Genomic DNA, 15,731 nt, shown 5'->3' with positions numbered 1-15,731 from the left:
TTTTTTTTCTTGTTTAGCTGTTATGTAATCGGTCTCACTGAGGTTAAGCTTGTTCTGGCATGTAACAGTATCCGAACAATATTGTCCTGAAAAGATGGATTTTTATCATAATCACATATATTAAGAAATGCCCCTTCAGATCCACTAATATCTGTTTCAGTCTCACAAAACTCTTTACATGTTAACATTTTAAACAACATAATTATTTTATTTGGTTACACTGTAATGCAGGACAAAACTTTCTTTCGGCTTCTCCCGTTAGGGGTCACCACAGCGGATCATCCGCATGTTTGATTTGGCACATGTTTTTACGCTGGATGCCCTTCCTAACGCAACCCTCCCCATTTATCCGGGCTTGGGACCGGCACTAAGAAGTGGCTGGGGTTGGATCCCTGACCGGGGATCGAACCCGGGCCGCAGCGGTGAGAGTGCCGCATCCTAACCCCTAGACCACCAGGGAACCTTGACATTTTTTTGACATGCCTACATCTAATTGGCAGACAATCTCAATTTTGGCTTGAACTCCCAACTGACATTTTTTGTAAGTTAACATAGACAGAAGTGAGTCATTCTTGATATGAGAAAGAGGAATGAATAGTGACAGTGGGCTGGTAGGGTAAAATCTGAATCTCTTGGGATTTTCAGACACCACAATCTCTAGAGTTTACACAGAATGGTGCAAAAAACATCCAGCAAGAGTTTCCCAGTAGATTAAAAAGCTTAAAGTTTTTTAAAAAAAGAGCAAAAAAGCATCTCGGACAGCATGGCAGGAGACTACATTGCTTTCTACTCCTGTTAGACAAGAATAGAAATCTGAGGTGACAGTGGATACTGATTCAGTCAAATTAAACAGATGAAGATGTAACTTTTGCTGTTGTTATCAAGCCATCCTGAGGTTTGACATGTGTGTCCTGAGGTATGCTTTTCTGCACAACGTGATTATAAAGAGTTATTTAAGTTTTTTAAACCTTTCTGTCAGCTTAAACCAGTCTGGCTGTTTTTCTCTGCTCTGCTTCATTAAGACTATTTGTGTTAAAAATATCAGATCCTCGGTTTTTGAAATGCTTAGACCAACCTGTCTGGCAAACAACCTTCATTCCAAAGTCAATATTACCAATATCTCCATTCTGATACTTGACGTGAACAAACCTGAAGCCCTTTGCCTGCATCTGTTCACACATGCCACATGATTGGTTGAGTGAACGATTTCTTGAATGAGCAGGTGTTCCTAATGCAATTGTTAGTGTGTATACGTTTATCCATGCTGTGATTACATTCAATATGGAATGAAAGCGAGGATTATTTAGCATTTGAACAAAATCAATAGCAAGCGACACATTATCACAGCAACACCATCCAATGAAACTGCTTTGAGGTTTGGCTGATACCTGGCTGTGAACTCAGTGTTTCCCTATATGTGAGACCATAACACATTAATGACACTTTTATTATATATTGTACTGCCATATTAGTATTTTTTTTTTTTCAGGTCGGTTCTGAAGCCACATTAGAGAATGAGGCATGACTGGGCCTCGGGTCTTACACTTAAAATTTATCGATTTTTGCATTCATACATATTAACGATTCGCCGGAATCTAGAGCCTTTGGCGCATTAGCTATCAGTGAGTAAATGTAAGAATAAGTGGCAGTGTTTGTTAACATCACTACTGATCACTGCATAATCTTCTACTGGAAGGTCAGCTTCTGTGTGTAACCAGTGTTAGTGAAATAAACAATTGATTGAATACAATTTTTAAAAATGTGCAATGTATATGGCACTTATGTGGATAATTGTTCTTTTGACTACGTGAATTAGGTGATCGAAAAATTGTCCATGTATATGCCGAGTTGTTCCCTCTAACTAGAAACCTAAACATTTTTGTGAATCTGGATGTGAACCAAATCGAGTGACACAAAAGTCAAACGTCTTAGTATATCGGAAATTAGAAAAGAAAAAAAAAAAACGTAACGCCGTATTTGGAAAGAATCTTTTTTTTAAATGCTATATCTATGTGGATGACATAATAAGAACAAAAAAGAAGCAGTGTTTTAATATCTTATCGGATGTCTATCCTGACTAATATAATCATGAAAAATGAAGTGCTCTCTTTTCGCTGAACAATGATATGTGGTATGTTGATCGGTACCTAGAATTGTACTGAATATGCTTGAAAATGTTGAATTCTAAATATACATTTTATTTTCTGTGCCTGTGTGTGCGTGTGTTTAAAAAAAACAAACCTGTAAAACACTTTCAGCCGACACAAATTCGATCGTCTTGGATGTTTTCGCTTTACATTTATCATATAACTCGCATGTGAAATCGACAGTGTTGTCGTGAACCGACTAAGCAGTGAGGCGAATGTGCTGAATGCTGAATTTATTCGACACACCACAAAATCTCCTGGGGTTTATAAACTACGTAAAATGCTATATTTTTAGAATTTTGTTACTATACACTGTTGTTCTTGTGCAGATATTTGGTTTGACAGTTTTGTATCAATAAATGAACGTATCCGTTCTAAATGCCAACTGTCCTTATGAGTGTCCGTCGTCTTTATCCTTATCACTCACCTTACAATTTGCAATACGACGATGATGTGTGTTTGTTTGTTTTTTTTCTCAAAAGGTTCACTATTAATGAAATTACAGCAAAACTTGTCAAATGTTAGGCTCATTATTGAAATATTTTGACCACTGTAGAGATTTAAATTTTTTAAATGTAAATAGTTTGCATGTACATGTGTACTTTTTGTCATAGTCTCTGCCTAAAGGAACTACATTTGTTCAATAGCAAGAACGTGCCCAATAGATGCCCCTAAGGTAGACAAAAGAAATAAAATGACATCCTGAATGCCCTTAGATTGGAGAAACTGTGATTGTCATTATAGTTCTAATGTGCCCTCTACGGTGCTACTCTCTGTGAGAAAAACAAGCACCCTTTAGGTATGTGCAAGAAAATAAAATGCCCTCTAGAATGTCTTCCAGTAGAGACAATTACAAAAAGTGACAACTCGTTCTTAAAAGCAAGAGATGCATTTTTTTTTCTAATTTTTATGAACTGCCTATTAGGTCTTATGTGCAAGAAAATGAAATGCCTTCTAGGCTGCCTTCTCAGTGGGAAATGGGATGAAGTGCCCTTTAGGTCTCATGTGCAAGAAAATAAGATGCCCTCTATGGTGCATTTTCAGTGGAGAAAATGAGATGAAGTGCCAGGTCTCATGTGCAAGAAAATTAGATGTTTTCTAAGGTGCTCTTACAGTGAAAAATGAGATAAAGTGCCCTTTAGGTCTCATGTGCAAGAAAATGAGATGTTTTCTAGGGTGCTGTTACTGTAAGAAATGAGATGAAGTGCTATTTAGGTCCCATGTACAAGAAAATTAGATGCCCTGTAGGGTGCTGTGGGAGATGCTGTGGTTCTTTCTGGAAGAAAGACAAGACAGGACAAGACAGTGCCACAGTCTCAGTCACAGTCACTATCCCCCCCCAAAGCTGTTGTCTTTCTCCTTTTTATTGGTGTCCCTGGACTAAAACACCACCCTGATTAGTCTCATAAAATACAGGTGTAGAATATGCTTATGTGCTAGACAATGAGATCACCCCTAGGGCACCTTTCCAGTGGAAAAAATGAGATTAAGTGCCTTTTATATCTCATGTGTAAGAAAATGAGATCTCCTCTAAGGTGCCTTTCCAGTGAAGAAAATGAGATGATGTGCCATTCAAGTCGTATGCAAACGAATAAAATGCCTTGTATGGTTCCTTTTTATGGATGAAAATGAAATAAAGTGACATGTAACAGAAAATGACAGACGTTCTCTTCCAGTGGAGAAAATGGAATGAAGTGCCCTTTAGGTCTCATGCGCAAAAAAAATTAAATGCCCTCAAGTGCACCATTCCAGTGGAGAAAATGAGATGAAATGACCTTTAGGTTTCATGTGCAAGAAAACGAGATGCCCTACAGGGTTCCTTTCCATGCATGAAAAAAGATGCCCGGTATGGTGCCTTTTCAGTGAAGAAAAAGAGATGAAGTGCTCCATAGGTGCTCCTAAGTGTGAGAAAATATCCTCCAGTAGGAGGTGCACTTGTTCTCTTGTTCAACCTTGCCCCTCAGTCAGCCTGTGTCTGCCCCTGTTGTTAGGATAATCAACAGCTAATTATGTATTCACACTCAGCCATATGTTATGCCACCATGTTTCAGTCTCCTGTAATGATTTTATAAATGTAGCACAGTTTGTGTTTGAGGAAAATATATATTATAAACTCGAATACAATACATGGACAGTGTTCACATTTCACCAGCAGGGGGAGTTAAAGGGGAGCAAACATCCATACTAACTAGTATACTAGAGTAGTACTTATGTAACATACAGACATTAATACTTACCATACTACACAGTCCTGCAGTATGCGCTCTGTTCTGTACCAGTTATATAAGAGCACCTGCTTTTATAATTGTACCTATTTACGATTATATTTTAGGTTTCTTCATTTTTTTGTCATTTGAATTATATATCTTTAAAAATGTCTTTAAATATATTCTAAAAACGTATAGAGATAATTGTAATGGTCTTTTCAACCCTAAACCCACGTGCTAGTGTTTCTGGTAACCATAGTAACGGCTGGGCGAATGTGCTGAGATTTGATTTAGTGGGAATGCGTGCTGAAGACATTAATGGAAAAGTTTATAAATAATACATCATCTACATCCATATAAACTTCAGAGAGAGAACAGAGCTGAGAGCTGATCCAGGAGGAGATTCATCACTAACTCGGTGAGAAAACCAGCTTTGTTTGGCGAGTTCACCAGGATACAAGCGGATTCTCGCTGTTAGTCACTGAGTAAGGTCACAGAGTTTTCTGGATTTTTTTTATTTCTTTGTGTTCTTTGAGTTTTTGGTGTTTTTTGGATTTGTTTTTTGTTCTCTGGGTTTTCTGGGTTCTACGTTTTGTTTGTTTGTTTGTTTGTTTTCTGGGTTCTCTGATGGCTTTGGGTTCTTTGTGTTCTTTTTAGTTCTCTGGATTCTCTATTCTATAGTTCTTTGAATTCAGTGAGTTTTTGGGGTTTTCTGAGTTTTCTAAAATGTTTTGGGTTCTCTGCATTTTCTAGATTATTTTTCCTAGTTCTTTGGGTTATCTGAGTTCTCTGTGTTTTTGGTGTTTTTTGGATTTCTTTTTTTTTTTTTTTTTTTTTTTTTTTTTAGTTCTATGGGTTCTTTGTGTTCTCTGGGTTCTGATGTTTTTTTAGTTTTAGTTCCCTAGGTTTTCTGGGTTCAAATTTTTTTGTTTGTTTTCTAGGTTTTCTCTGGATTTTTTTTTTAGTTTATTTTTTTTAGTTCTTTGGGCCTCTCTGGGTTCTTTGGGTTTTCTGGTTTCTCTGGGCTCTCTAGGATCTCTGGGTTTTCTGGATATTTTGGGTTCTCTGTGTTTCCTTGTTTCTCTGGGTTCTCAAAGTTTCCTGAGTTCTCTAGGTTTTTTTTTTTTTAGTTCTCTGGGTTCTTTGTGTTCTCTGGGTTCTGATGTTTTTTAGTTTTAGTTCCCTAGGTTTTCTGGGTTCTAAGTTTTTTGTTTGTTTGTTTTCTAGGTTTTCTCTGGATTTTTTTATTTTTTTTAGTTCTTTGGGCCTCTCTGAGTTCTCTGGGTTCTTTGGGTTTTCCGGTTTCTCTGGGCTCTCTGAGATCTCTGGGTTTCTGGATATTTTGGGTTCTCTGCATTTTTTTTTTGTTCTCCAGGTTCTCTGCTTTTCCTGGGTCTTTTGGGTTCTTTTCTGGATTCTCTGTTGTGGCTCAAGTTGATGATCGCTCGCCGGACACAGTGGATCTTTACAGTGAAAGTCAGTTCCTCCTATGGAGAGAGAAAACGCCAAATCTGTTATATAATTTCTCTAACTTTGTTGGTTATAGTGCACCGATTAACCTTTTAATATGTATATTGTTTATCATATTTTAGCTCTGTTTAAATTTCAGGTCAGAAAAGATGCCGCGCTCCTCAGCTGTGGAAGGATCTGTAAGTCTGCTTACTGTCATTCATCATCATCATCATCACATTCACAATCACAGTCAACATCATCATCACAATCATCAATATAACCACCCACTCATATAAAGGCTCTCACTCTACATTGGTACTTGATTTCACTAATCCGTTTAAAGCTAAATGAGCACAAATTTCTCTAAAAAAAATCTAGTGTAACTGCTTCGCAGACCTGTGAAGGTTATTGTGGCAGCAAGAAATTTGGAATTGGATATTCAAAAAAGTACGTAAGAATCTTATGGTCAAGTGTCTACAATCTTTTGTCTATATAGTGTATAATGTAGCTAATAATGTGGTGACCACTAAATTAATTAATAGATATACTGGAAATAGTTTACACACAAATATTTATGTTACACTATATAACGATCAGGCATAACTTTATGACCACTTGCCTAATATTGTGTTGGTCCCCCTTATGCTGCCAAAACAGTTCTGACCTGTCGAGCATTAACAGCATTAACTTTTTCAGCAGTTTGAGTTACAGAAGCTCGTCTGTTGGATCAGACCAGTAACACCCCACAAGAGCTGTGGTTTTGGTGATGCACTGGCCTAGTCATTTAGCCATCACGATTTGGCCCTTGTCAAACTTGCTTAAATTCCTACACTTGCTCATTTTTTCTGCTTCTAACATGTCAACTTTGAGGACAAAATATGAATTTGCTGCCTAATATTTCTCACCCGCTAACAGAGAGATAATCAGTGTTATTCACTTCACTGGTCAGAATGTTATAATGTCATAATGTTATGCCTGATCAGTGTATATGAATTTATACAACCTTTATATGCGTCACAAGGTGAAGTGAGCTGTTTATGAATGAATCATTCTGTTTTAAAGAAGTGATGTGTTCATTTTTGATGGAGCTGCAGATCCATTACAGTGAATTTTTAGCTTTTGAAGCAGAAACATGTTCATTACTATCTACAGGGATTCACATAGGACAGATCTGTTTTCAATGCTTGTGATTGAGTCTGAATTTTGCACGACTTACAGTAGGTTATAGCCTGAATCAGGAAGTTTAAAGCTGTCAGGAAGGATGTGGTCTAGCGGAGCTCTATGCAGCACACCCGTGCACAGGACAGGGCACGGTTTAGTAATCGTATTGTTGTGTGCATTTTGTTCATGTTCACTGTGAGAGGACCTCCAGTGCTAATGTGAGAAGGTAATATTTGGAGAAAAAAAGGTTAGTTGACTGATCAAATTCTTTTGATTTAATGGGGTATAATATGGCATGCTGTTAAAGGAACAAAATTAACAGTGGTGTTGTAAGATTCGGCCCTGCAAACAAAAAAACAAACAAAAAAAAACATGTTGATCATTTTTCTGTAATAAAACATCCCAAAATGGTTTATTCTACTTATAATGCAAATATTGATTAGCCAGTGATTAAATATTAATTAAAGAAAGTGTAAAAAATTAGTTTCTGTTACTATTTACATTATAGAAGTTGCTCTGGATGTAGTGTTGTTCCTGCTATCGCTTATGTTATAGCCGTGCTTAACAGACAATCTCTCATCTGTCTCTCTTTTCTTTCATTTATTCTTTGATTAGTATTTTTTAATAACAATCAATACATACCCCTGGGCATTGGTCATAACCATAGGCAGTATGGAGTAGAAATTATATAATATAATACTTAATTTATCAGTATGCGATGGGTTTTCCTCACACACACACAAGGGAAAAAAACTGATTTGGGCCACTTTGTATTAGTGTGTTGCAATTTTCAGTGTTTATTCTTAAGTTTTTCTGTTCAGAAGAGTTCTAATTGTTGATTATGTGGATTATTTTGTATTATGTGTATTATTATGTGCTATACTCTGAGGTAAAGTGTGTTTCCGTGTCTCTGAACTGTGTGCTGCTGCATCCTGGGCTATCGCCATAACGACAGCTGCGCGTTCGCGATGTGCGCATGCGCGTTCCAGTCTCGCTAGCTCGGGCTACCTCGGATACTGTTTCTGCGTGCAAACTAACGGTGTGCGTGCGTGTGTGTGTGTGTGTGTTCGCACATATGGCCATCACACGAGCTTGAGTCGGTGTTTGTACAGTTTCTTTGTTTGGCCCACGGTGCAGCCATGCACGATTAATACGATTCAGTGAGGAACAGGACCAGCGGGATCATCTCCCCTCTCCCCTCTCCTCTCTTCTCTTCTCGTCTCATCTTATCTCTTCTCCACTTCTTTTTCTGAGAAGGCAGAAGAATGATCGCATCCTTATCTAAAGGGAATGTCCTCGATGTGCTGCAGGAGGGATCTAATGAGGTACATGACCCAAAGAACTTTCAGTGTGTTTTCTGTTTAAGCGTTTCCGCATCATGTTTGTGGGATAAACACGGCGCTGTTAAGGTCTTCAGTAACTCTGGATTGTCAAGTTGGCGAGGAAGTGAACGAAAAACTAGTGCTGTATCACGTTAGAACAGCTGAAGTGGTGTGAATATGCAGTACTGTAAATATATTCCATTCTGTGTGTGTGTGTGTGTGTGCGCGCAATTGTTTTGCTTTAGAGATGCACCGATTCTATATTGAGTATCGATCGGATCGATATTATTAGTTTGGAATGCAGACTCGGTATTGCATGTGTACGTTTACACACACGTACACTACACCCAGTATATACACACACACACACACACACACACACACACACACACACACAAACACACAAACACATTACTTACTGAGTCAGCATTTCCAGCTAATATTATTAATAATGATCTGATAGCGTCTCAGTAGCATCTCTAAAGCAAAACACTTGCACATATGGTGATAGTTATATGAGTGTGTGTGTGTGTCTGTGTGTGTGGTTGTGTGTATAATATGTAAACTATTATGTGTATCCTGTATGGTCCCATACAGTATGGTTTAGTGTAGCCATTTTACCACCAGTTGCTGTACTAATTTTTTTCAGTGTGTGATATGAATTAACATTGAGCCTTTGGCAAATCAGGAGATAAGTTGTGCTCTCTACAGTCTGCCCTCCCATTGGTCGCCATTTCTACACCAAGTAGTTCCATATTTGTGTAAACCACATCACAGGACACCAGATGTCGCCAGCCCTCGATGACGTATATACCACTGTATGCAGTCGCTTTATGTGCGAACATATTTAACAAATCCATGAGCAGACTGGCCATGTCAGAAATGTTAAATCTGGATGCCAGGATAATGAAAATACTAAACATGGTCACATGGTCCGAGATGATGGAGAACAGTTCAGATGAATGATTAGTCATACGCAATTGTAATACAAGTGTAACAGAATGTAATAGAATCTTTATAATTTAGCCGGTATTAAAGCACATCTGGATGCATGCCAGATTACAATACTGTACTAAACAGTAAGTAATAACATCAGTATACACTAGGGATGGTAAGATTTACAGAGTCGCATTGTTGTGACATGATGCATTTATTTAAAAGTAAAATATTTGGATTGGTAAAATCCGATTTATTTCAACATATTAATTAGTAGATGCACTATACTTTTATTGTTTAGAAAGTGGCCAGTAATTTATGACTGATATTTTATTGCTGCTACAAGAATAGGACGTATCTCAACACTACAGAGACCGAGTTAAAGTCACATAGAATATATATTAACATGGCAGAGGTAGAGCTGCATCTTCCTGGAGAAGGAACAGGGAAATATCGTGTTTATTTTTTAATCTTTTTTTTGTTTGTTTATTGCACTACAAAGGCCTGTTTGTGAAAGGGCAATGCGTTAGAAGTTAGAAGGCACTTTATGATTTGTTGTCTGTCTGAACCAAAGAGATAAAAACAAACTATCTGTACTATATTGAATTGCATAGCATCATATTTTTTCCATTGCATCATATTGCTTTGAATCGCATTGTGTTGAATCAAATCGATTTAGGATCGCACTGCGTCGTAAGGGGGCGACTCGTATCGCATCGCATCGGTAGCTGCTCCATATGTGTCTTTAATTTAATGTATCGTATCGTTGTTTTCAGTCTGTAGCCATAATGTTGTTAGTCAGAATGAATGATCTCTCTTTTGTACTGTGAACTTCATACAGTATCTGATTGTCCTAAACCTCTAGACATCCAGGCTTCTTTCTCATGTTCTTTAGGTTAAAACCGTATATGGTGTATAGTCATAATTGCTCCTTATTCTGGAGATCAGTGACAAAGTGAATGAAAAAACTTTCTGAATCTTGTCTGATCCACAGCTGTTTGTTTCTTGTACTTTTATTCCAATTATGCGTTTAACAGATTATAATTTAAGTGTAGTGTAATAACAGTTAAACAGTATTTCTGTCACAAAAAGAAGTCTGGATGGTTATTTTATTCTATTAAAACATATGTTTATGTAAGAGTTAAGACAGGAATTATCTTAATGTCAGAAGCACATTAGAGCTCAGTGCAATTTCCCCAATAATAAGCCTTTTTTTAACACATTTAAAGGATTTGTTCAGCACCTGTCAAATTGTGTTTCTTTCAGCTGCCCTTCTATGTGACCATAAAGCAGTCTAGTGATTTGTTCTGCTCCCCAGCTGCCCTTGTGCAGCCGAAACAGGAAACAGCAGGAAGGAGTTACACAGCAGTAATGTTCTTAGTCTGCTTGGTCACTGAGAGAACAGATCGCACGCTTAGGGTCACGCCTGGCTGCACCGAGAGGGCGACACATTCCGGCTGTCCAGCACGGTCAGCAGCTAACACTGCCTCGGCTGTGAATGCTCCCTGTGTTCGGCATCCTCTCTCGAGAAGGAAGCCGGTCTGGACCACTCTGAGCTTTTAGTGAGACAGATATGCTCCAGACAAGGCAGTCATTGTGCTAGCAAGCCCAAACCGTGCCAAATATTCTCACTGTTTTTAGAGACTGATTCAATTTGGCTGCTGAAATATTTCTCATAATGATATCAGTTTACAGACGGAGTGAAGGATTGCTTTTTTAACGTTCGCTTGGCTTTTTATTCATCCCAATGCATTGGACTTCTTAGTAGGGCTCCCAACTTTCTGTAAGAGCTTTATCTGGAGAATTTGGGAAATATTACAAGGAAATGGAAATTAAGTATAAATTTGGGGAAATGTATATAAACTGTATCCTAAACAAACATGAATATAAACATTTTGTTTGGTCGTAAGCTGACGTGCATGCAAACTAATACAGATAAACTTTTTTTTTCCCCCAATGTTTTTAACATACATTTATTAAAATGTATTTAATTTACATGAATACTTGCCAAGATGGGCACTTTTTTAACGTTATTTTCTATGCAGGATTCAAGAAATAATTTGTGTTAAGGTATGGAGGAATGCACAGTGCATGTAGGGGTGTGTGGCCTTAATAACCCTGCAGCAAGTGTGCTGTGTGCATGTGATTGATGAATGTCCAGGGTAGAGATTCAACTAAAACTGCTTTATTAAATCTAGCTTTAAATCTAGCTCTTTAAACCAAGTTTATAAATTCCCAGTTTATTCCCTTTCATTCCTGTTCAAATAAATTCCCATTGAAAATTTTCAGAAATTTGCAACCATATACAACCTTGTGTTACTGAGTAAGGACTAACACGACCGGGACTCCAGTGATGGAAAAATAATCACTAATATGGAGCTGTAGTATATATTTTTTTCTTCTTATACCATTCCAATTGCTTATTTCTAATTAAATAATGAACATCGTCCTTTTTATTCTTGTAATGAATTCATAAAGTCCTGGAGGAATGAATTCCTCCATCTTGTAGACTTACCCATGTTCGAAACATCTTCACATCTTTACAGCTTGAACTCTTACTAGAACTAGAGCAGCTTTTCTAGAAAATAAATCAACACCTACTGACCAATCAGAAGCCATTGTTGACCAACTATGCTTATTCGTTCCAAGCTATTGATTAGATTAGATTTAACTTTATTGTCATTGTGCAAGGTACATTTACATGCTTAACACTAAAATGCTGTTAGCATCTAAACAGGAGTGCATAAGTGGCCTATTTACATTAATAAATAATATATAAATATAGGGTGTGGGGTCCATATGTACAGGGGTGAGGGTAAATAATGTACAGAAGGTGCAGTAGGTAATAATAAATGTATATATAGTTATATACAATATACTGACAAATGATTGTGCATAGATGTCGGGAGATAACATGGTCAAATGACATGATATAGGTATGTATATATGTACATGTATGTATAGGTATATAAATGTTGTATGATACAGTTAGAGTGGGAGGTGAGAGGTATCTTTGTTAATCCCCCTCACCCTTTGCAGACAGCGTAATTTTGTGAATGTCCTTCAAGGTGGATAGCTGAGTGCCAATGTTTGTCCAAATTGTGACATTTCCATAAAAAGCGTACCATATTTAAAAGAACTTGACTTAACCAATGGTTGGGGAGTTTAAAAAAAATTTATGGCAGTAAGTTTTGACTGTGTACAAATACAGCTGAAGCATATTTTCACACTTTTCATTTCGCTTGTAAGTCTATAGGATGTGGTCACCAGGCAAAAACACGAAAAATATGCACTAACATCTCTTTCTTTCTTTCTTTCTTTCTTTCTTTCTTTCTTTCTTTCTTTCTTTCTTTCTTTCTTTCTTTCTTTCTTTCTTTCTTTCTTTCTTTCTTTCTTTCTTTCTTTCTTTCTTTCTTTCTTTCTTTCTTTCTTTCTTTCTTTCTTTCTTTCTTTCTTTCTTTCTTTCTTTCTTAATTAATTTTTTTTTTTAACTAGGGACATAAGATTAGAGTAAAGTACTTCGGACCTCCATACCAATCAGGTTGCTTAATTGCACCATGGATAAATCTAATTTCCTTAGGTTGCATACAAAAGTTTTTATTAGTAGTATGCATATCTCATGAGACACTTGTTTTTCATATCAGCAGAAAAAGCACTCAGACTAGCACTTCTCTTTAAAAAAATAAAAATAAAAATGTGTGAAGCCGCTGTAAAAGTCTTGTATAGCTTTGTAAAGGAAACGTTTCGTTGCAGTTCAGAGCGGTGAATTTAATGCTTAAAAACAACAAATTTTAACTCATTACATCGCGATGCATCAGTTCCCAGATTGTAGATTCCTAAAATGATACACACTATATTGCCTTCTTTACATTCAACGAGCTGATGCGGCAAAATAAGCAATAAACCAGTCATGTATAATGTGAACATAAACCTTGTACAATTATGCACTCTAAAAATGACCTAAAAAAAACGATACTTTCTGTTAAAATATAAGAGATATTACATAGCAATCTAATAGCATATGTATAGGTGATAGATATGCCTCATACAGAAGCTTTAGCTCTTTTAGGGTGTTAATTAAGTCAGGTAGCAATAGGGTTGAGGTCAGAGCTCTATGGCAGGCTACTCAAGATCTTCCACTCTGACCCATGTAAAGCATGCCTTCATGGAGCTGGATCTGTGCACAGGAGCGTTGTCATGGAACAGGTTTGGGTCTCCTAGTTCAAAAGAAGGGAAAATCCAATGTTACCACCTACAAACAACAATTTTGTGTTTCCAACTTTGTGGTAACAGTTTGTGGAAGAACCACAAACAAGAAGCCACTTTATTAGGGCATGTAATTCCTGGAAGGGTATGCATTCACTGCCTGTGCTGCCTTCGTGTATTTGCTGCAGTCTAGAACGGGAGCTAAGCCGTCATTTTGTGATGAGACAGTAAAACCGCAAAGTGGAGTAGTCTGGATCAGGCTTGAGTGAATGGAGAGGGATGATAGGAATCCGAAGCTGAGAACGGTGCACTGAGTATAAAACCACATGGATGTCGTTTGTGTTTGGTAAACTTTCCATAGAAGTACCAAAGGATGACTTCCATAACTTATTTAGTATTTGTTGCAGTATTATGACTAATACACTAGATGGTGCTAGACTGTCTGTAAATCATAATCAATGTGTTAAATTAATTATTATGTAAACCATCGATTTACTTTTTAATTTTTTAATATATTTGTAAACGTTTTTTTTTTTCTGAAATCACACCAGTCAGATACGTGTCTGTAACCTTGGAAATGCAGATTTTCCAGATAACATGAATTTTTGTGACTCTACAGTTTGATATGTGAACGACATAAAACATTGTATTGTATACTACAGCACTGTTGAATTCTCGATTCTAATTGATCAAAAGCTCTAAAGCTCTAGTTTTATCACATTAACACTTGAACGTGTTTCTGAAAGGCGAGATGTTTATTTAGCATTTTTTAGCATTTTTTAAAAGAAGTCTCCAGTGTCAAAGCTAAGCGGGAAAGTGGTTCTGTAAGTTTTTAGATGTAAAGGACAGAGAGCTGTCCATTGTCTCTAGTAATAATTGTAATAATTACAAAATGTCTTAGTTATAAAAGGAATAGAATTTGTTAGTAAGTACTGTTTGGAGGGAAATTATTCATTTTCCTGTAAGTGTGATTATAAATACTTTAAAAAACAATACAAACACCAGAGAGTGAGAACTACCATGTAGTGAGTACTGGAGTGTGTGATTATGAGAAATGTCCCTTTCTAAAGTCTTATACAGTCAGTTGACATTGTGGAACCAGGAGCTACTGAGCAACTCATAAATCAGCTCCACATCTGAGATCATCATAGATCCAACACCAACTCCTCCATGCCAGAGCCTTTAAACGTTCAAAGAAATCCAATGTCCAAACTCTACATGAAGTGGGATCCATATGGCGCTGGTACGTCTATAGATGGTTTGGGATGTTTGCGGGGTAGACATCTACAGTGAGGAAAATAAGTATTTGAACACCCGGCTATTTTGCAAGATCTCCCACTTAGAAATCATGGAGGGGTCTAAAATTGTCATCGTAGGTGCATGTCCACTGTGAGAGACATAATCTAAAAAAAAAATCCAGAAATCACAATGTATGATTTTTTACTATTTATTTATATGATACAGCTGCAAATAAGTATTTGAACACCTGAGAAAGTCAATGTTAATATTTGGTACAGGAGCCTTTGTTTGCAATTACAGAGGTAAAACGTTTCCTGTAGTTTTTCACCAGGTTTGCACACACTGCAGGAGGGATTTTGGCCCACTCCTCCACACAGATCTTCTCTAGATCAGTCAGGTTTCTGGCCTGTCGCTGAGAAACACGGAGTTTGAGCTCCCTCCAAAGATTCTCTATTGGGTTTAGGTCTGGAGACTGGCTAGGCCACACCAGAACCTTGATATGCTTCTTACAGAGCCACTCCTTGGTTATCCTGGCTGTGTGCTTCGGGTCATTGTCATGTTGGAAGACCCAGCCTCGACCCATCTTCAATGCTCTAACTGAGGGAAGGAGGTTGTTCCCCAAAATCTTGCAATACATGGCCCCGGTCATCCTCTCCTTAATACAGTGCAGTCGCCCTGTCCCATGTGCAGAAAAACACCCCAAAGCATGATGCTACCACCCCCATGCTTCACAGTAGGGATGGTGTTCTTGGGATGGTACTCATCATTCTTCTTCCTCCAAACACGTTTAGTGGAATTATGACCCAAAAGTTCTATTTTGGTCTCATCTGACCACATGACTTTCTCCCATGACTCCTCTGGATCATCCAAATGGTCATTGGCAAAATTAAGACGTGCCTGGACATGTGCTGGTTTAAGCAGGGGAACCTTCCGTGCCATGCATGATTTCAAACCATGACGTCTTAGTGTATTACCAACAGTAACCTTGGAAACGGTGGCCCCAGCTCTTTTCAGGTCATTGATCAGTTCCTCCCGTGTAGTTCTGGGCTGATTTCTCACCT

General features: G+C 37.6%; 1 protein-coding gene and 1 long non-coding RNA gene across 5 annotated transcripts in view; both read left to right on the top strand.

The window, feature by feature from the left end:
• The first annotated feature begins 237 nt into the window (after nucleotides 1-237).
• On the top strand, nucleotides 238-688 carry LOC310739234. The gene is made up of 2 exons (XR_014537300.1): nucleotides 238-545; nucleotides 605-688. It is a non-coding gene; the product is annotated as an uncharacterized lncRNA (long non-coding RNA).
• A 3,922-nt stretch (nucleotides 689-4,610) lies between these two features.
• dixdc1b (DIX domain containing 1b) overlaps nucleotides 4,611-15,731 on the top strand; it is a 38,018-nt gene continuing 26,897 nt past the window's right edge. For 2 of the 4 annotated variants that reach the window (XM_083565489.1, XM_083565487.1), the window contains exon 1: nucleotides 8,110-8,292. In XM_083565489.1, the coding sequence (XP_083421615.1) occupies nucleotides 8,233-8,292 (60 nt within the window). In that variant the 5' untranslated portion in view covers nucleotides 8,110-8,232. Of the gene's footprint in view, nucleotides 4,840-5,963; nucleotides 6,004-7,091; nucleotides 7,215-8,109; nucleotides 8,293-15,731 lie in introns of those variants that run through there. The other 2 variants (XM_083565488.1, XM_083565490.1) reach the window with 2 other exon arrangements.

Source organism: Silurus aristotelis, assembly GCF_946808225.1.
Source record: "Silurus aristotelis genome assembly, chromosome: 16".
In the NCBI taxonomy this organism is placed as follows: Eukaryota; Metazoa; Chordata; class Actinopteri; order Siluriformes; family Siluridae; genus Silurus; species Silurus aristotelis.
This window is presented reverse-complemented; position numbering and strand designations above follow the sequence as displayed.